This window comes from Melospiza melodia, chromosome 4 (assembly GCF_035770615.1).
Source record: "Melospiza melodia melodia isolate bMelMel2 chromosome 4, bMelMel2.pri, whole genome shotgun sequence".
NCBI lineage: Eukaryota > Metazoa > Chordata > Aves > Passeriformes > Passerellidae > Melospiza > Melospiza melodia.
This window is the reverse complement of record NC_086197.1, coordinates 89,783,873-89,806,442: the sequence shown is the minus strand read 5'-3', so window position 1 is coordinate 89,806,442 and position 22,570 is coordinate 89,783,873. Positions and strand designations below refer to the sequence as shown.

At 41.8% G+C, this 22,570-nt stretch overlaps 1 protein-coding gene across 2 annotated transcripts in view; it reads right to left on the bottom strand.

Annotated features, from left to right (window-relative positions):
- The window catches only part of COG5 (component of oligomeric golgi complex 5), a 174,302-nt gene that overhangs the window by 4,058 nt on the left and 147,674 nt on the right, over window positions 1–22,570 (bottom strand). For both annotated transcript variants that reach the window (XM_063155497.1, XM_063155498.1), the window contains 7 exons: window positions 19,299–19,409; window positions 17,878–17,940; window positions 16,974–17,077; window positions 15,401–15,638; window positions 7,066–7,142; window positions 6,455–6,581; window positions 5,826–5,905 (listed from right to left, as the gene is read on the bottom strand). In XM_063155497.1, coding sequence (XP_063011567.1) covers window positions 5,826–5,905; window positions 6,455–6,581; window positions 7,066–7,142; window positions 15,401–15,638; window positions 16,974–17,077; window positions 17,878–17,940; window positions 19,299–19,409 — 800 coding nt within the window. The remainder of the gene's footprint in view (window positions 1–5,825; window positions 5,906–6,454; window positions 6,582–7,065; window positions 7,143–15,400; window positions 15,639–16,973; window positions 17,078–17,877; window positions 17,941–19,298; window positions 19,410–22,570) is intronic.

Here is a 22,570-nt window from a genome sequence, read left to right as displayed (position 1 = left end):
CTTTTTTCCTTCTCTCCTGCCCCAAAAGAATCTGATTTAACTCGCAAAACCAACTCCAGAGGTAGCTAAAAGGAGTTTTGCAGGTCCCTTCTGCTGCACTTGCTCTTTTACCGTGGCTTTGCTTGCATTGTTTCAAAGAGATGGAGTCAAACTTCACAAACATAAGCAACCTGAGAGCATCACAACTCTTACCCACTCCAATCAGTAATGTCAATACTCTAAGGTGAATTCTCAGGCATTTTTCTAGAAGAGACATTTTACAGCTTTACACTAAACAATGAAAACAAAAGCTTTCTGAATACTCCAACTGCATTCACTATTTTCCTGTGTCCCACACCTGCATCTCCAATGGAAGTATTTAAACACTCTGAAGCTGAATGTTTTTTTTTTTTTTTAAAGCCATTCATAATTCATAATATCATTATTTCGCCTGAAACAGTGAAGGAGCAGTGTCTGTGATAAAGCTGAGTGGCCTGGAGAACTCCCTGTGCCCACCAGGGCAGGCTGGGAGCCTGCTCCACACAGGCAGGGGCAGGAAAGCAGCCAAGGGGAGGACGAGAAGCTGCTGAAGGCTGCTAGCAAAGAGGCAGCCTGGGGCTCCACACCTACCAGGGGGCAAGGGAATCATGGCCAAGCTCAGAAAACTCCTTTGCATTGCTGCCTGTGTGAATGACACCACAGAGGCAGGCCAGGAAGTCTGTCCATTCCTGGTAGGAAAGGCCCAGGTAGCAAAACGGCACAAATCACAAATCCAGGGAGGAAAGCTGTCTGGAGTCCAGAGAGCAATGGTGAGGTTGCTCCAGAGCGAGAGGGAGGAATGGACTGGAAGAGGTGACTAAAGGCACCAATGGTCACAGAGCAGACATGGTTCCAGAAGCTCATTTGGGATGGGAATTTTGTTTTGCTGAAGGCAGTCAACAAGGCTTCAGGGACTGCAGCACACAAAACATGGACAGTGCAGGAAGCTGCTTGTGGCAAAGCAAGATGATTGCTGCTGCATGCAGCCAGACTTCAGTGCAGGCTGCCTGAGCTGGGCAACTTGGAACATCACAGGAGCTGCTGGGAAGCCTACCTGACTCTAATCTGGGGAGATAAATGAATTCAGGGGCTTTGTTAACACTTGAAATGCAGAATTTTCCATGACATTTTGGTAAACTTTAGCAGTTCTAGCTCAAATGAGCTTTTGTTAACTATGCTGGCAGTGCAGGACTCAATTCAGATGCACCAGTTTAGCATTAAAATCTTGTCCTTAGAAAGGCAGGCTCACTCCTGTTGAGGACACTGCAAAACCACCAGTGCCAAAGTAGTTGTGGAAAAATAAACAGCCCTATGGGTGAAAGCAGTATCATGAAGTCTCCAGCACAGAGGAGATCACAGCTGTTGTCATATGGAAAGATGTAACATATATCTGTATTATTGTTTTTAAGATGGAAGAAACCCTGTTTATGTAATATACAAAACATACTCTTGAAGGGATTAGACTCAATAATGCCCTAAATTCAGCATCTTCTAGTCTAATAAAGGACATAAAACCTGTTCAGCAATCTGTTTCTATTTTAAAAGACAAGCTATGGTATACATTACAAATATTGTTTGTAAAAGAGAGCTATGGAAGGAGGGTTGGTGGGATGTTCTGCATATATTAATGCTTCATTAAAAATGCCATAAGAAGTAAGGAAAAAAAAGCCCTAAGTTTAAGATGCCCTCCCACATAAGGAAAAGGATTTTAAAGCACTTATTAAATTACTTCACTTGCATGAGCAAAACCATGAGCTTTCTTGGAAATCAGGACAAGCTGATTATATAAGACCCTGATAGTTCTTCTTTAAAATGTTATTTGAACCCATGAAGATTTATATCTAGAGTTAAAAGGAAAAAAAAAATATTATTTGGGTTGTGGCTCTTAAGGGATCTTAATGTGGATCCCTTACAATGACTATAATTAATTAATCTTACATGGAATTGTGAATCCTAGTGCTATCCTCCTGGGCTCTGCCTTTGGTCAAATGGAGTCAGATTTCCATGGTGAGCTTCAGAAGAGGCAGGGATCCTCTTTCTGCTCAGCACTGGGACTGCACCCCTGTCCTAATCCATCAGCAGGGCAGCTGCACGACACTGGGCCAGACTTTTCTTTAGTATTTTGGTAAAAGTCTCTTTGCTCTGCAAACTTTGGGGCAAAGCACAAAACGGAAAATCTGCTGTGGACGAGCACATCTGTGTGACACCAGGTCTATTTAACCCAGTGCTGTAAAAATTACTGTAAAAACAAACAGCAAAACCTCCAGCAGCATCACCTGTAGGACAAGAGAGGAGCTGGAGAAATCTCTGGTTGTTGCTGCCTGCCTGAGTGCCCTGGGGTTTGTGCCTGGCTGGCAGCGCCGCAGCCCCGCCGGGTGCGCTCCTGCCCCTGCTGTGCTCCTGCAGATCTGAGCCCAGGGCACAGCTCTGCCCAGCCAGGCTGAGCCCAGCACACAGCTCTGCCCTCCAGGCTGAGCCCAGGGCACAGCTCTGCCCACCAGGCTGAGCCCAGCACACAGCTCTGCCCTCCAGGCTGAGCCCAGGGCACAGCTCTGCCCTCCAGGCTGAGCCCAGCACACAGCTCTGCCCTCCAGGCTGAGCCCAGGGCACAGCTCTGCCCTCCAGGCTGAGCCCAGGACACAGCTCTGCCCTCCAGGCTGAGCCCAGGACACAGCTCTGCCCACCAGGCTGAGCCCAGCACACAGCTCTGCCCTCCAGGCTGAGCCCAGCACACAGCTCTGCCCTCCAGGCTGAGCCCAGGACACAGCTCTGCCCAGCCAGGCTGAGCCCAGCACAGATCTCCAGCACACAGCTCTGCCCACCAGGCTGAGCCCAGGGCACAGCTCTGCCCTCCAGGCTGAGCCCAGGGCACAGCTCTGCCCTCCAGGCTGAGCCCAGCACAGATCTCCAGCACACAGCTCTGCCCTCCAGGCTGAGCCCAGGACACAGCTCTGCCCAGCCAGGCTGAGCCCAGCACAGATCTCCAGCACACAGCTCTGCCCTCCAGGCTGAGCCCAGCACAAAGCTCTGCCCTCCAGGCTGGGCCCAGCACACAGCTCTGCCCGCCAGGCTGAGCCCAGCACAGATGGGGCTCTCACAGTGCTCCCCAAGCTGCCATTTGTCCCTGCCCCAGGCAGATGAGTGGGCAGAGCAACTCCCCAGCTCAGGACAGCTGCTCCTTATGGAAATGAACCCTTCACTGGGTCTGGCTTTCAACTCTGCTTCAGCGAGGGTGAGCTTGAGGAAGGGGAGTTAACACACTCTAATGGTAAAGGTGAGAATTTGGCCCTTGAATGGATGAACTATCCTTCAGGCTGGCTCAAATTCTGTCAAGTCTAATAGGGCTTCTTTTATGGAAGAAAAATTGAGTTTTCAAGCTTAATTTAAAAAGAAAAAGAAAAAAATTGCCCTGACCAGGCAATTGCTCCTTTCAACACAATCCCTGCTCAGGAAGGACACCTGCAGCAGGGTCATCTCACCTAACTTTAAATGTCTGCAGGGCAGCTGGCTGCCTGAGAGAGCTCCTGTGTCCCAGCCCACACTCCATTCACTGAACAGAGAAAATGGGAGGTTTCAGGACACAATGCAACTGACCTATTTTAGGTACCTGCTTCAGGATGAGATGAATCAGCCCCAGCAGCGCCTGTTTCTCTCTGTAGTCTATAAAGGGAGCCTGGCAAATATACCTCTGGCCAGGTAAATACCACCCCCATGCTGAACTCAAGCAGAAGGAAATGCACAAAAATGCTCAGAATGGGACTAATTCATACCATTCACACCACGTTGCAAGCAAAGCATTTAAGACCTACAGAGCGGAAGCAGCACTCCAATTAGCTTTAATATGAGCCTAGAAGGATCCTGGTAACACAAGGAAATTAATATCTAGGCAGCAGGTCCCTAGAGTAATTGCACACTTGTTACAAAAGGAAGTTGCACAAAATTACCATTTGCAAGGCTGCAGCAAACAAAAAGAGAATATTTTGATGTAGGGCAGTGCAGGGATCTGAGGGCTCCAAACATCCAAAGTTCAACTCACACAGCTGAGCAACTACAGGTGGAAAAAGCCTGAGGAGGGTGACTGATAGAAGAGCAAGAGGCCTGCAGCTCAACTTGGGTTCATATGAAACACACAAAGAGCTGGCTCAAAAATCTTCCAACAGAGTATTAAAGAAAATATGAGTGATTCATGGTCATACTAGTGACTGATGTCTGCTTGACTGCCTTACATATGGATAACCAGCCATGAAAAATGAATAAAGGACTCAGTGAAAGGATTGAAGGGAAAACTTAAGTATTCCAGCTTGGCTACTTGGTCTAATGGATGACACTTTCTCAGCCTAAAAGCCTCATCCCAAGGTTTGCTCCTTGATACCTCCATGGTTAGAACAATTTATCAGTGTCTGAACATGACCACCAGCACGCCCATTAACTGAATCAGTCTGGATGAAATTTAATTGCAGACAAAGACAAAAATGTGTTGTAGTTTAAGGATGGCATTTTCAAACTTGGGAAAACAAATTGAAGAGAAAAAATCCCACCAGTTTCAAATCACTTGCATTCCCTGCTTTCCCTACTATATGTGAGATTCAACAACCTAATCAAAATATTCATAGCTGATTACATATACACCTATCACCTATGTCTCTGTAATTCAGTGTCATGGCTTGAGATTCAAAAAAAGCTGGTTTTGTAGACAAACTAGACTAATCACAAGTATGATTTTCAAAAAATACACATATGAAGAGACACAGTTTGTATTTTAATATTTCAAAAACAAATCCTAGAAATATCTACTGGTGATCAACTAGTATCTTCTTAACTGGCCTGATCACTACATAGGACTGTGTGGTGCTATCAGCTTCAGGAAATGTAAATATTTATAGCAGACTCCCCTTGGCTGCTTTAGAAGTGTGGACAGAAAACAGTTGAATTTCTGAGGCACAACCACTGTTGGCTGCAGTGGAAAAGTCAGCTTTTACCACTCCAGCAAAAGCTGGCAACATCCATGCATGGTAGTTCAAGGACAGAGCTGGCTGCCAGGCCAGGTGCAGCCACGTGTGTCCCAGGTCACTGCTGTGGGGGACACCAAGGTCATTGAGAAGATGGCTGGAAAGTTTAGGGCTTTAGGAGCCAAATGATCATCTAAGTCTAGAATCCTGAGGATCCCCAGGTTGGTTTTGTCATGTTCATACAAATCTGCTGTCTGTAACATACTTCAAAACTTTGCTTGGTTTGAAAAACAAGACTCTTCAAAACTTTTCCTAACACCTTAAGATGCGAAATAATATTTAGCTATGAAGTCATCTACCCTAGCAACCTGATATTATTATTTTCTAAAGATCATGGGCTGATTTCCTGAAGAGTAACATTCCAGGTGTGTAACAAGAGTCTTCCAGTTTTAGATTTCTAGCTACATTTATATTGGTTAAGCTTTCAGAGCTTCTATTTCCTGATACAGATGACAGGACAGCTGCAGTCTTGACTTTCCAGCAGTTAGGAGAGGGGAGCAGTTTTGCAAAAACTCAGTATTAATTTAAGCCATCATTGTGCACAGTTTACTTCCTGTACAAGAGGATTATGTGCTCCTTCCAAAGGCACTGGAGAGTTTGAGCACAGGGCAGTGGACAGGAGAGCTCAGTTTGTATTTCTGCCACTTTGCAACTCATCCCATGAGTGGAGAGAAGGTAATGGTACTTGTGATACATCCCCTGAGGCACATGATTTTTACTTTTCAAGAATCCTAGTGTGCAGATAAGTTCCTGCTCCATTATCATAAATGCAGAGGAGAAAGAAGCCGGATTTTTTACCGTATGAGAGCAAGCCTGTCTTTCTCAGCTGGATGATCATCCAGCCACTGGGAGTAGCGGGCAATGGACCACTCAGCCCTCTGGAACAGAGAAACACAAACACCAGTTACACAAAATGCAAAAAAGGAAACAGACACACAAATTTCAGAATCACAGATGACATAAATGAAAGCCACATGAGGCCGTCAATACTGCAGTGATGCAGAATGAATTAAGAAATCAAAGACAATTAACAGGAATAGCCCAGTATTTTATTTGGGAGCTCAGAGGTCATCTCCTACATCAGCTCTTGGCCCGTTTCTGACAGGGTTTTTATCTAGATTTCCTGCATCTTACAAGAGAAGGATCCAGGCAATTTGCAGTCTGGGGAAAGGTCTGCAACTTCTACTACGAGCTGACAGAATAATAAAGAATTTGGAGTCTATTTAATATCAGGTTATTGTATCCCTACTATTAATCAATCAATTTAGTAAACCAATTATTATAATGCATTTGCCACAATAAAAACAAAGCCAAAAATTATATAAAATATGCATTTTAATATTTTTTAACTAAAACAGCTAGGGCAAACTACAATGCTTGTTGCACCTTAGGACATCTGAAAATAAAAGACAGGTTGATCTTATTACCTGGAAGGGTGATTTTAGCTCTGGTGGTGCTCTTGTAAATAAGAACTGAAGAATAATGCTGAATGGAATAACCTCTCCCAGAGCTGGGCTACTGGCAATATGCTCACTGGTCTGGAACAGCAGTGGTCTGGAAAAATGTAACAATACACTCATTAAATGAAGAAAAAGCTTATCTTATGCATTAGAAAAGTGCCTCTGTGTGGTGGCAATATTGTGTTAGGATAGAACCATCGAGTTTTTTGCCCCTACTCTGCATCTTGGGTTTCCAACACAGGTCCAGTTTGCAAAAATTTAGGGCAGCTGCCTATTGTAATTAAACAACAAAGGACCATAAATTTTGTATTTCAGTGAAAACATTTAAGGTAACTATAGAATTCGCTGTCACACAGAAGATATACTGAAAGCAATACAAAAAAGTACAATTTGGCCAACATTTGCATGACAAAGATTGTTAAATCATAGTTATACTCTGCATAAAATTTAAAAGAACTTTAATCTATTTCTAATTTGCAGGTGGGTGTTGCCAAAAAAGCTCTCAGTTCAATCAGAACTAACAGGAGGTAATAAATCAGTTTGAAATACAGTTTAGTCATCCTGTGACTGCTCCTCACCTGAATGACCTCAGCTGTCTGTAGGACTTGCCCAGGTCAGAGACTCGCCGGCACAGCGGGGCTACTGCTAACTCCATCTACAAAAGCAAACAGTTCCATCTGAATTACATCCTCCCAGAACAGAGCACCTGGCATTGAAGTAGCCTGTCTTTAAGCAATAATCCAAACTTACAGACTAAGTCAGTGACTTCTATCTGGAATTAAGACAAGAAAGTCTTTTACTTTCATACTATGTTGCCCAAGCCAAGACTTCTGCCTTGTTCTTGGCAGCACAGGAAGCATTTCGTGACAAATGTCTCTACAGTCTGTGCATAACAACAGAAGGGGCCTCTGAGCTTTCTGAGACTAAAGCTTTGTTTCTTGCAGCAGGTTTATTTTGTTGGGGATGAGTTTTCTAATGAAGCACTTGTGTCAAAGCCCCAAAAATCTGACTGCAGTCTGGAAAGAAAGCAAATCCAGGCAGGTCTCCACAAACCACTGGTAAAGCAGTAAAACTGCAGGCATGTTTCAGCTGGGCACCCTTTCCTTTGGTGAAGGACAAGGTTAAAATGATTCTTTCTTGAACAGTGGGTCCTAAATTTTGGGGCACAAAACCCATACAGATTAGATAGAAGGCAGCTGAGATCTATTGCCAAAGGGTCATACGGAATCACGGTTAAAGAGTAAGACCAATATTTTCATACTGTTGGGTTTCTGAGTTAGAGCAGCAATCTTTAAAACAAGTTTAAAACACTTTCTGTTGTTGAAGCATGGGAGTTCAGCTTTTTTGAAGAAGAGCCAGGTTTCACTTGGGTTTTTACATCTGAATACCATCACAGGCTCTTCATTAACAGTGAGGACACAGAAGTGAGAAAGAACTGTTTCCCTTCTGGATCCCAGACTGAATGAACATTACACAGCAAAATTTCAGTTAATGTGCACACCAATACAAACACCATCACTCGCAAAACTCTGCAGGTAATTTTACTCAGACATGGCTTAAGTCTTTATTTTTTGCATTCCTGAAGTGTCAGCCAAATAAGGGATCAAGCTTTCCTTTGTTTTTTTAAAATCCCCAACTTGAAAGACTATTCAGACTTTGATTTACATATAATGCACAATTAAACTAAGTTTCAAAGGATGACAGCTAAAATAAGTAACAGGATCAAAACCACCTTACAATGATAAGTAATATTGCTGAATGAGTTTCAAAGTGTTTGTGATATGACACTACTTACAGTAAAGTCTTTAATATTATTTTATTGTTCTTTCCAGCTGCAGCATTTCCTCAGACAGAGGTGGCTGCTGGGCCACCAGCTTCACCAAGAGCAGATAACATGCTGGAATTCCAGCATAAACAAGGAACAGGGAGCAGTGAACTATGATGCCATAGTTCATCTAAACCCAGAAGAACTTAAATTAGTGAATAATGCAAATCAAGGCTATATACTTCAGGCATCCCACCTTAAAAGCAGGTGGCAGGATAGGAGTCATCTCACCTGCTTCTCAACATCTACAGGTTCTCTTCAAAGGCAGTGGCAAGAAAGAGCCACTCTTCTGGGGGTGATGCACCTTTCCCCAAGGTGGACACCTAAAGTAGGTCAGGTGGATCATGTTTGTAGGAGAAACCCCATACATGACACTCAGGCAAAGCTGGGAAAGCCACAGGGTCCAAACCAAGCATCTTGGCTTGCCCTGCAGACCAGGAGAGGTGGGTAGCTCTGGAAAGCAATGGGGAGCTGTCCCATGGGCAGTGCACAGCCACTGCCTGAGCCCAGGGACCTCTGCGTACCTGCCCACATCTGGCACTTCCAGGCCACTTGAAATCTGCATTTTATGGAGCTGGGAAGGAGAATAAAGTGAATAAAATTCCAGGATGTAAGGAAATAAGGCTCCAGACCCTGAGTAACAGCCTGGCTTCCTCTTGCCTGCTGCCCTTTTTGGTCCCCAAACCTTTAGGCCATGAAATGGTCCCTCTCTACCCCTCGAGGATGAGGTCACCTCTCCTGCAAGCAGGTGGGAGGTCAATGTCCCTGTGGCTCAGGAGCCAGCAGCAGCTGTGCTGAGTCTGCTGGCACAGGGGAGTGAGGGCAGGCTCCCAGGGCAGGCAGGCTCTGCAGGAACTGCTGCAGGGAGGGGCTCCAACTGCAATGAAGTTACAGCAAGTTCAGCACGTTGCTCCCCAGGTGCCCCAGGAGCACAGGTGGGAGCCAAGAGGCTGCTGTGCCACACAGGCCCAGGAACAAGCAGCCAAAACAAGGAGCTAACCAAGTATGCCTTGCTGCATCATGATACAAGAACCCTACAGATCCTGAAAAACAAACAGGAGCAAGAGTCTGATTTCTCCAGAGCTTTGTTTCAGGCATCAGTACTGGCTGGGGGCAGCTGGAAGGAACTGATATCCTGCAGGAGCTGGCATCCCAGCTCTGGTGGGAGCTGTGGGCTTGTAGCTGGGAGGGAGCAGGGAGAAGATAATTCCTTTAGGTTCTTTAGAGACTTTGATAACAGACACCAAACTGCCAGTCTGACTTGTGGAAACAGAGATGTGTAGATGAAACGGTACTCAAGGGGGGGAGGAAATAACAGCATAGCAAAATATAATTTTGCTTAATAAGTTTTAAAGGATTGTTTCGCTCCTGGAACATAATATGAAGAATGCGACGTTAAGTGAAACTTTCCACAGCTTAACCAATTCCTTATTAAAACAAATTTAAATGAATTCTCTTGAATATAGTTTGTAGTTTCCGTAAATTAAAATTTTTAGTCTTAAGTACTAAAGAAGAAAAATTACTTTGGAAAATTCTATTACTTCATCTTCAACCTTTATTCACTGTAGGAAATTATTAGTATTGCTAGAACTAGATAGATTTAATGGCAGCAGATGGTGGATTCGTGAAGTAATAGCTGCCAAAGAAAAATATTGTTTTTAAGCTTTGCAGCATACTATACTATCTCACATTGACTCATGAAGAGTGGGAATGAGCGATAACTAATGTGGTAAAAATGTACATAAACCACAGAAACTCTTTTTTCTTAAACTTTACAATACTAGTCCTTGTGTTATAACCCAATCTCTCTCCAATAAACAATATAATTCACATAACAACTAAGACTGTTTTCTTTCCTTGAATTTTAGGTGTTTATCTGAGCCCAGTGACACGGCGGGATGCTATGGCATCTTTCTGCTGTCACAATCACTTCTGAGGCCACTGAGAGGGGTTTAGTGTCTGTGCTGAGCATTGTGCCAGCCCAGGAGCAAGTGCTGTGGAGGAAGCACTCTGCTGGAACAGCTGCTGTTTTCAAGGTGCTGGAATTGGGCAGAGAACTGAGCGTGCATCACTTCTGCTTGTGTTACCTGCCATCACCTGAAACAGCATCAACTGTTGATTCACACAGCGAGCTCTGCTGTAGCAGCCTCTGCTGTGATACACAGCCACCATTTCAAAGCCTGCCAGTGAGCTCTGACATCAGGGGATGCTTTTGGCTGCTGGCAGCCAGTGTTTGTATTATCTGTGCAAGGCCTTTCACTCAGCCACGTCCTGCAGACTTTACATGTAAAAGGGTAAGCAGCGTTTTCTGTTTCTTTTCCAAATTTCCCTTCCAAACTGCGGATTTGAAAATTCAAACATCCAGGTTAAATTCAGTGGTAAGTCAGGTGTTCAAGCAGTAATTTGCAATCACAGAGGCTTGATGTGATATTATCATTAGCACAGAATCCAAGGGGAGCATTAGGAGATGAATGTGCTTGCCAAAAAGCAAGCAGCAGATAGAACAGAAGAAGGCTAATGACTTGTTTCTTTCAGCTTTGTTCAAAACCTATTGCTTTGCCATGATTTATTCATGCTGGTTTGCTATGCCTTGCAGGACACAGTGGCAGGCGCCTGCCCAACATATGCTTCTTTTCAATGGTTAATGCTATCTAAGCCCAAAAATGCAATATTATCTTTTCTTCTCATATGACTCTGCCATAGCCCATGGCTAGGTGGTCAATTATCTGTTGAACTATTCACTGGCTGGCCATATTGAAAAAAATACATCACATGCCTGGCTTCTCTAATTGGATTATGTTCAGCAACCCAAGGGTGAAGTTAATACGTAGTCTAGGTACAGATAATGCATATATATTGAAGGGTGCTTTAAAAAGCCCATAGTGAAGTTATTTTTTAGTGCCTATTGTTGTATTTTCAAGATCTCTCATTACTTAAACAGCTGTTTTTTCAGCTGGAAAATCTTAACATTAAATTTTTAGCAATTATATTTCCTCCTGGCCAAGATGAATTCCAAGTTTTTAAATGTTACCTCAAAATGCTTTTTTCTAGCCATTCACCAGGACAGGATGCTTTAACAAGCAAGGGAGCAGAAGAGCTGAACTACTATCTGAAAGAAGCTGGCCTTGAAGGGATGTGCAATTTGATTTCTCCCCAGTGCAGCAATTCCAAAACGGTTGCTGTTTAAGTAAATCCTTCAGCTGGAACACCTCTAAAATAACACACATCAGCAAATAATTCCCTCTTTCCAGGAAGATAATTAGCACTAAACATTAAATGTATTTTAGCTTTAGTAGTTTCTGTCTTTATGACTACAACTGTGATTACAGCATCCTGCTGCTCTCATTTCTCTGTAAGAAACTAGAAAGCAGATTTTTTAGGAAAAATTAGAAAAAGTGCTTTTACACTTGTATCATCATTGATACGCTTGTCTGATCAAATGAGCAAATCTGTCTACATTTAAAAAAATCCAAATGCCTAATAATCCTGCCTTTTTTAATGCCACATATTGAATCAGGAAACCAGATTCTGACCATAGTCTGGCCAGCAGGTAGGAACAATTCTTCTACACTAGAATTTAGCATTGTAAACTTCTACCATAAAAACACTTTTCTAGGAAAATTCAATAAAACCCAAATATTTTGCAGTAATTTTCTGAGAAAGACTTGAAGAATTAGTGGCAGCATTAACTGTACCCTATCAAAACACTCTGACCACAGTACTGAACAAGGCCAAAAATCCCAAACATAAATCACACCTAGATAAGAAATACAGAAAAGCATATAGAGAAGAGTATCAACTCTAACAGGACCAATAAAAATAGTTCATTCTTTTCTGCATTTTCCAGCACTTCCATTGAGTTTTAGGAAGGCCTGAACTACAAGCTAGAATCCCAAATTGTGCCTAAGTGCTGTAACAACTCTGAACACCAAGCAAGTAGAAAGGTCCTCTGGAGAAGAACTTGCACTCCCCAGAAACAGAAGTGTTGAAAACCATCAGGGATTGCTGGCTTGCTTGCCTCCAGGAGAACATTTTTTTCAGTCTGACAAGTACTGAATTAAAAAGTGAAATTTGATATTAAATATGTGAATATTGAATTATGGGCACCTTGAAAATACAAAACCAAGCTGATTTGGGTGTATACAGGAGTGAGCTGAAGAGTAATCTTGTGCAATTGCTTGCATAAAAACTGAAACTGAGAGCATGAAAAGAGCTGAACTGAGCCTGGAAATGTTTCTAATGAGACTCCCAAGGAACTGTGGCACTGATAACAACCTTGCAGTGCTGTGCACATTTCCTAGGGCTGGCAATGTTCCTGTAAGCACTGATTTACATGCAATCACATTAATGATATTCAGGCATATTTCAAGCCTATCACAGCTCTCTTTACAGCTGCCACAGCAGCACACATCTAGTCTCACTGCTGAGAAATCTGTAATGCACAGGGCAGCCAAATGCCATACTGACACTGCAAACAGGGCAAGACAGATAATTCAACAGAGCCACAGCAGTAATTCCTAAGGTATGAGTAGCTGAGGCTCACTCCAGAAAATTGGCTGTTATGCACCTCAACAAACCCAGTTCTGAATGAAGAGAACTTGAAATTCATTTTCTCCCTTCTGTGTGGACACCTGTTGTTTTGAGGCAACTTATCAGTAAAACATGTTTTCAGCGCAAAAATTTTCAAATCAGACTCTCAGCCAAAGCTATTCTTGCTGAATATAAAGCAGCTGTAACTCTGTGAGTGCCCTGAAAGAATGTGAAGAAGCATGACATACCCAAAATCTGACGCAATCAAAGGTTATTGGATTCATTGCATGTGTGCTTATAATAAGAACTCAAATTAATCAAAGTTTCTGGACAGATTTCTGCCCAGGTCTTTTGCTTGCAAGCAACCCCAAAATACCAGAAGGGGTCTTTGATCTCAAAAGTAATTTCTGAGCAGGAACATGTAACCCCTTTTTGCATAGAGAAAATTCAAAATTACTTTACAAGACAGACGACAAGTAAAAACAGTTTATAAACAAACCTCCTCCTACACACAGTATCTTTCCAGGCAGGTTGTTTCCTTTGGGTTTGGCTTTAGTCCAACAATGCAGTGCCTTTCTGGGACTGAAAAAAACCCCTGCACACAGCACTTATGGCCATTTGGAAAAAATTTATCCTTCTCAGCAAGCCAGCAGCCCAGCTAAATGCCTGCTCCCTGCCCTCCTCAGCCAAAAGCAGCAGCAAGCTCTCCCAGTCCCCACTAAAGCTGCCCTTACACCAGGACTGCTGGCTGGGTCAGAGCAACAACCACCTTCATGCCAGGCTCCCAGGAGCACATGCACAAAATCCACCAGGCTTTTGGGAGGAGCTCACACATCCCAGAAAACATGGATCTAAGGCAGTGTCCACTTACAGAATGTTTCAGTCCTTTTCCTTCCATCCTGAGCAAGAGGACAGAGTGTCCAGGCCCTTCTGGACACTCCAGCCCCTGTGCAGCCTGGGACACCCAGAGGAGCTCTGAGCAGAGATGCTCAAAGGCACAGAGGGAGCGCTGAGCTGGCTCCTGCAGCTGCTTGGACATGGATTTCTTGTCTTAAGCCCATTTTTCAACAAGCCAAGAATCCGGTGCAATGTGAAGAAAAGAAAAACACAAGCCCCCAGATGCAGCAACAGTTGAAGGCAGGAGACAGGAATGAATGCAAACCCTTTTTTTTTTTTTTAATACTGAGGCACAAAAGAAATCAGAATATTTATGTCTATACAATTGTCCATTGAGAAGTTATACTCAGCACAATGGGGAAGACCATGCAAATTCCTCCACACTGTACAAAAACATGTTTTCATTTTTCATTTAAAAGGTAGTCCATGTCAGAGTGAGAAAAATCAGTGTTTAAAAACTTTTAACAAGTTATATTTTTAGATTATAACAGGTGCTTAGATCAGATGCTTTTACTGTACAACCAGGTGAAAATATTTTCCAAATTTATATGACTTACTTTAGCTAAAATTAGTATAAATTACAAAAATTATCTCTATTCCTTCCACAGGAAGAGTCAAGTGTCCTTTTTTTGCTTCCAATTTTATGCCATTGCCTTCAAAACAGAGAAGGGAATGGAACCTTCTCGCTGAAAGCAATTGAAAACTTCCCCTTCATTTCTGTGGTTAAGGGCTGATTTGCTATTTTTGAGTAATGAATAAAAAAAATTTTATTCAGGAGTATGTAACTCACAGGCAAATGATACAAAGCAGCCAGAAGAAGGAGTGGAGGTGGCAGCAATTCCTCCCTCCCTGCCTTCCTCTCCTACCTCAGTTACCTACCAGCCAAAATCAGCACTCAGCATGCAGACAGCCAGTGCTAATTCCCTTTTCCACTTGGATAATAATAAATGGCAGCCTCAGATTGATCCGTGGATGCCTGATTCTTTGGCAGATTAACCATACAGTGGTACTGCAGATAAATTAAATTTTGATATAGTAGATAACACAGACAGGTAATGGATATGAATCTAGCAATTTCTTTTGTGGTTTAGTTCTGCACAGCAGTTAAGCAAAGCTGAGATGCAGGTCAGTCAATCAGGTCACAAAGACAATCTCATAAGACAATTGCCCTTCTGTTTTTCATAGGGCAGCTCTTGCCCAGGATATTGATGTTTCTTTAGCTTTTCTCCTTCACTGCAAAGCAGCTGAGTTAGCCATTAACCACTGTGGGCATTGTGATATATAGAGTGATTAAGGAAGTGACACACCATATTCCATTAGAAGAGAGAGAAAGAATGAAGTGAATGAATGGTGGCAAATGATGGACGTGCCACAGAGGTTGGCCCAGTGGGACAACATGCCAAGATGCAGCAGAATTCAAATGCAACAGTCCCCTGGACAGGAAGCTGTCAGCCCTCCCTGAATGTGCCTTACAGCAATGAGGGATCTTCAATGACTTAGTGGATGCACTTCTCAGTCAGTATCCAGTATCTTATCAGAAAGGATGTTAGACCTGGAATGCACCAATCCCTACAACTGCCTGTTTACACCTCAATGGGGACAAAAGCATTGATACTTTCCAGTGAAATGACACCAAAAGCAGAAAGCAGCACTGAGGGTACCTGTGCAAAATCCGCCGCCAGGCGCATCTTCCCCCCTTCTCCGAGGGGCCTGATCAGACTGGCATGGCGAATGAAAAGCTCAATTGCTCTTTGAGCCATGGCTTCAGTGTTATCAAAGACAAAGTCAAAACACTCAAAATGCCTGAAGTAGTCGCTCATGACTCTTGCTATGAAACCCTGAAGCTCTTTCATGTAGAGAGAACAAGGGACATCTGGTTTTCCTGAGCTGGATAATGATCTGAAAAAAAAAAAAAAAAAACAAGAGAAGAAATAGGGGCAGCTAAATTCATCTTTAAAACACGACCAAAACCTACTGGATCCTTTAGAACTTTTTTCCTACCCCATCAAGTCATGGCATGAATTGTAGAGTCTCATTTCTACTCAGAATACAGAGCATGTAACTCTCTCTGAAACTATAGTCAGAAAATATGTCTTTATCAGCCATGCCCACGAAGAATTCAAAGACAAAACAAGAAATAAAAAGATAAAGGGCAACACCCCACTCCCTACCCAACCTGCAGAGCCTCCTTCAATTTGGAGCCTACACCTGAGATCCTAAATTTGTATGTCCCAGTTGTTGATTCAAAACTCTAAAGGGGATCATAAAATATAAACATATGTCACAGGGTTACTAATTTAACCTGTCAATCCCAAACCTGTTCTCAGTATAGAATAAGTCTCTGAGATTCCTCCAAACCCAGGATTACAAAGTCAGTATTACAGAAGCAGTACAGAACCCCTAGATACAAACCAATCCTCTTTCTCTTTCTTTGACTGACAGTCAGGTCAAAGAGCTCTTCCAAACTTAGAAGAACACACAGGCTATCTAACAAAACTTAGCCTTTGGCTGCAAACTGTTTGCCCACCTGGAGAGGTATTGTGCTACTGGTGCCAAAAGAAGGAAAGGGTAAAATGTTGTTTAAAAAAAAATCAAAAGGAAAATTCAAAACGTCTCTGAAAATATAGTATTTTCAGTTAATTTTCAAGACAGAAAACAGGACAACTGATGATGGTGCAAGCAATGTCAGAACAGACATGACAACCAAAATAAAATTTAGGAAGGAAGTCTCAATTATACATCAGGCCCAAGATCTTGGCATGTAAAGAATCCTGGAAATTTTCATGAAAACGCACTGGGAAAATAGCATAACATACTGAACCTGAGATTTAAATTTTTTAAAAAGTCAATTTTAACTATTACATCACAGGCTTTAGAGAAACAGGAATACTGACAGTTCTGAAGACTGTCCAAAAAAACCCCACATTTTGAAAGCAAAAGGGCTTTTTTAAGCACAAAAATGGCCTCTTGTCAGCTTTCTTTTTTATTTGAAATGAATTTTACTCAGATAAGAATAAAAAAAGGGGGAGGGAGAGAAGACAGATGCTACCTGATTAATTTGTTTCAACAGATAGGTGTAATTCTGCTTTCTGTGTTCATTAACCATAAAGCATCACCTTCCCCTCAACAAACAAGCACTCTTGCTTCAAGGGCATTGTGGCAATAACAATCTATTACACACATGCAAGACATCTTACTCGAGCAATGGTAAATGTAAAAGACATTTCTATTTACCCAGAAAAATCTTCCTGGTGCATAGTGATGATAATAGCTTCCACTGAATCTCCTACAGAGTTCAGCAGCGGCTGAACAGCACTTCCCATTAGATCATGGACTGCCTAAAATAGAACAAGAAAAAGGCAGAAGTAAGGAAATGAAAACTAGAAGCATTTGCATTTTGACACCTCAAAAATACCTTTGGAAACAGTTCATTTTATCAGTGCTTTTTATTATTTTGCATTTGAAAATGCAAAATAGGAGAACCGAACCTAAAGATAACATTTTTCTTTAACTGATTTTACCAGTAAAGGCTGCTTGCTGCTTCCTTTAAAAGCATTCCTTTTTGAAGGAAGGCTTTTACAAAGTGCTTTGCCCAGAAATTTGGCATTCCTGGTTTGTATATGTACATGTTTTGGGGCACATCTGGCTCAGCTGTTCATTGCCCAGACACAAGCTGCCCTTCATTGCCCTGCACACAACCCCTCCCTGCCCAGCAGGACAGACTTGGAGAGCTGTCAGCCACAGAGGCTGCACCACCATCCACATCTCCCTCCAGGAAAGTACCAGGTCACATAAAAATTATAATTTGATGTCTGTCGGGGGAGGAAGGGGGTGATGAAGGATCCAGCTATTGCTGTGTGAATGCTGCAGAGAAAGACATTTATTTTCACAGTCAGAGGACATCTATGTCCTGACCGTTATGAGAATATTCTGAACACAAGCATGACTCAAGCAGTGACTGGCACAGGTAACACACATGTAGCTGCAGACACAATAAATTAGAAATGTCAGAATATTTGTATACCTGTTACTGAATATGCTGATGTAAAATAATAGGTGGGAAATAAGTGCCCATTTTAAGTGTAACAAACAAAGCCAAGCTCAGCCCTGTCCCTGAAGCATATGGACATTCAATTACCTTTAAGGCAGTTGTGACAGTTTGCTCAGCAGCTGCTGGAAATGAGCTCTGACTGGTAATAACCTAAAAATTGTAAAGTAATTGTTAATAGTCAGCATTCAACAAATTATTAGAATTCATAATATTCACCATCATTAAAAAACATATTGAGTTATCCTTAGTAATGAGTGTTTACAGATAACTATCAGGTGTGCTCTATACAGACAGAATTTTCAGTGCATCATCAATCCATTGCTCTCAGATTTCCTATGGACTCTGCTTCTGCCTTGGCAAAGAAATGACTCAATGGAGTGAAGCTGAAATTTAGCTGAAGGGCTAACAGAATCAGAATAAAAATAACTGGTGTATTCTCCCACTGCTAAGTATAGAATTCATGGAGAACTATACAAGCAGCTCTGTGGCAAATGTTTGAAGGAATGGCTGTTCTTTCTCAGTATTATGACTATTATAGCACAACATGTTAAATAGTTGTTTAAGTACAGCTAAAACAACATTAAAATTGAGAGTCAAGGAATGATCTGAAGGACTATTCTATCCATTTCCTTATAGTCTTGAACATGCTACACAATAGTATTTTTAAGCCAGATAAGTACTCAAAGACTGAATCATATCAGATCTCCCTCCAACACTAAGACATATGAGGTTCATTACTAAGTACAACAGAAAAAGCAGACTTAAAAGTTGATCTACCATCTGTTTGCAAAATCCAAGGAAATTTTACAGGTTTTTTAGCATTTTTTAAAATTCTTTGAACATATCCAGAGTCAGGAGTACTCATGATCTTTTTTCTAATCAGGCTAGGATTTAAATACGATTAACTGCAAGTACCAATATATCTGTTTGGCTTAGTTTACAAAGACTGTGTAACAACTGGCATCATTAAATCATTAAATTGGAATGATTCATAACTGTGCTTAGTCCTGAAAAATTTCCAGGCCAGACTTTAGTCACAGTAATAATGTATGGAGATTTTTATGAGCTATTGCTTTTCTTGATTTCACCCTTTCCTCCTTCTTTTCAGTTTGGCCACAATTGTGGGAAAGGATTGAAGGTCTCCTGAAAAACATAAGCTTGGGCTGAAGCAGATGCAGCAAGGGTGCTATCAGACTGATTAGAACAAAGACAGATAAGAAAAAACAAACAGTTCAATTGTTTATGCTCACAAAGTAATGCCTGTCAGATGTGATTATTCTCTAGAAAGATATTTTTATTCTTCTAATATTGACAGTTTGTCATATAGTGGTGCTTATGAGGGCCAGCCCAGTCTCAAAGAGCTGTACAAATGCACAGTGAAGTGCAGCTCTTAACACAAAATTGGGCTCTATTTGTCAAGAGTTCTCATCCACTGAATGGAGCATAAGAACAGGACAGAGCAAGCAGGTAACACTATGGCAAGAAGAGGAATGCCAGAAGAAGCCTACCTTCAGAACAGCCTGGTGCAGTTTGTACAGAGAATTGACCACAGCCACGTTCCTCCTCTGGCCCTCTGTCAGTGGCCCAATCACCTGGCTGGCATCTCCTTGAGTGGACAGCTGCAGGGATCACAGAAATTGTTGGTACCAACTCTTTAAACAGTGTATCTCCACTAAGTTAACCACGACAGAGCAAAAACCAACAGGCCCTCACTACCCAATGTTCTTCCATTTAACTCTTGTCTTGATTCATAGAATTTCCATCTTCAGATGAAACAGCCTGAACAACAGCAACAGGAACCTTGGGAGATTGTCTCAGCTCCCAAACCAGCACTGAGACCCACAGTGATCCTGGAGACACCTAGTCCCAGCAAAACTTCAACTTTGTAACCTCAGTCAGGTGAAATCACCTACCTGACAAAGCCCAATAAGCTCCCAGCAGCTTTTCTCTATGAGCAGCATACATTTTTCTGTACGCCCTCAGTCTGTCCTTCTGGCAACTATTCCAGCCTCTCCTTAAAAGCTCTGCTTTTTCAAATAGATGGCTTAGAGCTTTGTATATATTGCAGGCTTAGAAATCAACAGAAAAATAGAACTACAAGGACCAAAACTGCTAGACCTGTCATTAAGGAGTTTTATATATTAATCTTTCAGCAAAAATCAAAGAAATATTTCTTCATATTAAACTGCACAAAGCATGCATTTTTTATTACTATGACAGAAATTGAAGTTCCAGGATGATATATGTAAATAGCCATTAACTATGGAACAGTCTTGTAAGGACACCATAGCATATATTTATAATTTAAAATATAATAAACTGCAATTGGTAAACAAACAAAATTTTTCTTGTGCACTGAAAGCTGCAGAAATACAAAGAACTGACAAATGGGGATGTGAATTCTCGAAGTACATCTAAACATTAAAGCAGAATACCTATTAATAGAAGGCTTTACTGAGATATAATTACCCAACTAGTTATCTATGTTTCAGGATACAGAATTATCTTCCAGGAAATCCCTGAAGATATTGAGCTCCAAAAGTCTCTCAGTAAAAATATATTCAACTCACTGAGCAAATGGTAAAGAGGCTTTCATGGAAGGTGTCTAGACACAGTTGTAGGTCCTACAGAAAGCTCCTAAACTAAAACTGAATTTTATACAATAATAATTGTTTAAGAACAAAAGAAACAAACATAATATGAAAATATTTAACTTATGAGAAACAGTGAATCTTTACTAGTGAAAGACTATTTCCATACTTCCCATAGCTCCCACACCGCATAAACACAGTCAGCATACAAGCAGTTATCTAGTATTTTCCAGCACTGCTAATGATGAAGTATTGGACAGGCTTTTGCAAGCACCCAGGACCTCTGATTTATTCACAGCACTATGGTGACAATATCTGTTCATTGCTCTTTCTTCAAATTAAGGGGTTATTTCAGGATAAATAGGTTTTGTAGAAGGAAAGATCTTTTCCAATGTACCTTCAATTATTTGATATCAAAATGTATCCTTAAACTGGCTGACAGCTATATTGTTGTGTCAGTATTTTCCTGCCTCCCTGATGAGAACAGCCATGTGAGCAACAACATCCCTGTTTCCTTCTAGATACTTCTTTCTGACAGACCTGACTGGTTTTTAGAATTCCGCTTCTCACATTTACAGCTTCACAGATTAGTAACAAAACAGCTGTGCAAAGAAAGACCCTGTCCACCCTGCTGACCACCCTCCCAGACACAAATAACCTTCTTCTCCACACTTTTTAAAGTACTGAACAGACCAATTTATATTTTTGCACATTTACAACTATTACATAAAATATATTATTAAACTAGTAAAATTTTGCATCCCAGTCACTGAAATTTCAGTTCCTCAGAGTTGTAAAGGGGTCACAATTTCTTAGACATTGGACTCTGTCTCTTTTGCTGGTGAAAAAGCTTAACTGGTAAGTAAAACCATTAATGAGTACAAACATAACCCTTCTGCAATAACAAGAAATTCTTACAGTCAGCAGCAGTGCACACACAACAGCTTCACAGGAAAAATCTGAAAATACCTTAAAAACAACTAATCCTTGGAAAACTGTTTACCAGATTAGATTTCCTTTAACTAATCCACTTGAACTTTGACAGTTACGTGTGCTGATCCCTTGTACATCCTAAAACCCCTGGTCTAAAGCAAAGAGGTCTGAAAAACCTGACTCTTATAACTAGCAATTGGAACTGGGCAGCCCAGGGCTCTCTAGGACCATTTCTCCTGAAGGTGTGCCATGAGAACACCTGGAATCTACATGGGCAGGTGTGTCCACCATTTACAGAAGTCTCTCTTGCTGCCATCACAATGGTTTCTCTGACTTTGCTTCAAGGCAAGAAAGTTCTGCACTCTGTTCAATTTGGTTCTTGTACCAACACCGTGCCACTGGCATGAGTCTGGATTTCAGACAGTTTATCGTTACTCCAGATTCTAATGCCTCAGACTGAATTCTTGATACTCTTTATATCCATTATACAATCATGCATCCAGTTAGGAAAAATGTCATTATTGTGTCTCCCTGGTTTCCAGAAGCCAGGCTTATGGCCCTTTCACTACAGACATAAACCATCCCTCAGTTTCTTTTCCAGCATAGAGGGTTTTATCAATGATTCACATTTATCACTCTTTTTTATACAGAAAGTACTTTGAAAGTTCTGTGCTAGACACAGCTCATGCATTTAAACCCAGTGGTACTGCAACTTTTCCTCTCTTATCTGGCCACTGGGGATTGCACTGTGTAAATAGGCTAAGTCAAATAAGTGTGAAGCCTGTGCATGTCTGCTCAGACTGCCTGAAAGACACAGTCCACAGACCCTCTTTTTGATGAGGGCACTGGAGAAAAAATCAGATGCTTTTTTAATCAGTCAGATATATCCTGAAATGCAGAAGGCCAGGAAGGGTGAATTATGTTGAGCAGAAACAGGGGGGACAGAAGGGGTGACTTCATCCCAAATCAGAATCTATTTCGGGAAACAAGTGAAAGACCAAGTGCAGCTGAAGGCCAGATCCCATCTCCAGGGAGCTGTCAGTCACCCTGGGAGTTAGTCTGGTTTAAGCCTGCTAGCTGAAAATAAAGGAAAAGAAATGATGTTGAAGCCAGACCTGAATGAGCAGCAGCAACAAGGACTGTAATTGTTCCACATTTCTGTATCTGCCTTAAGTGTAGCAATCGATTTCTTACACTCTTCACTTCAGTTGGTTAAATTGTTTCTGCTTTTACCTCAAGCCTGCCTACTATTTACA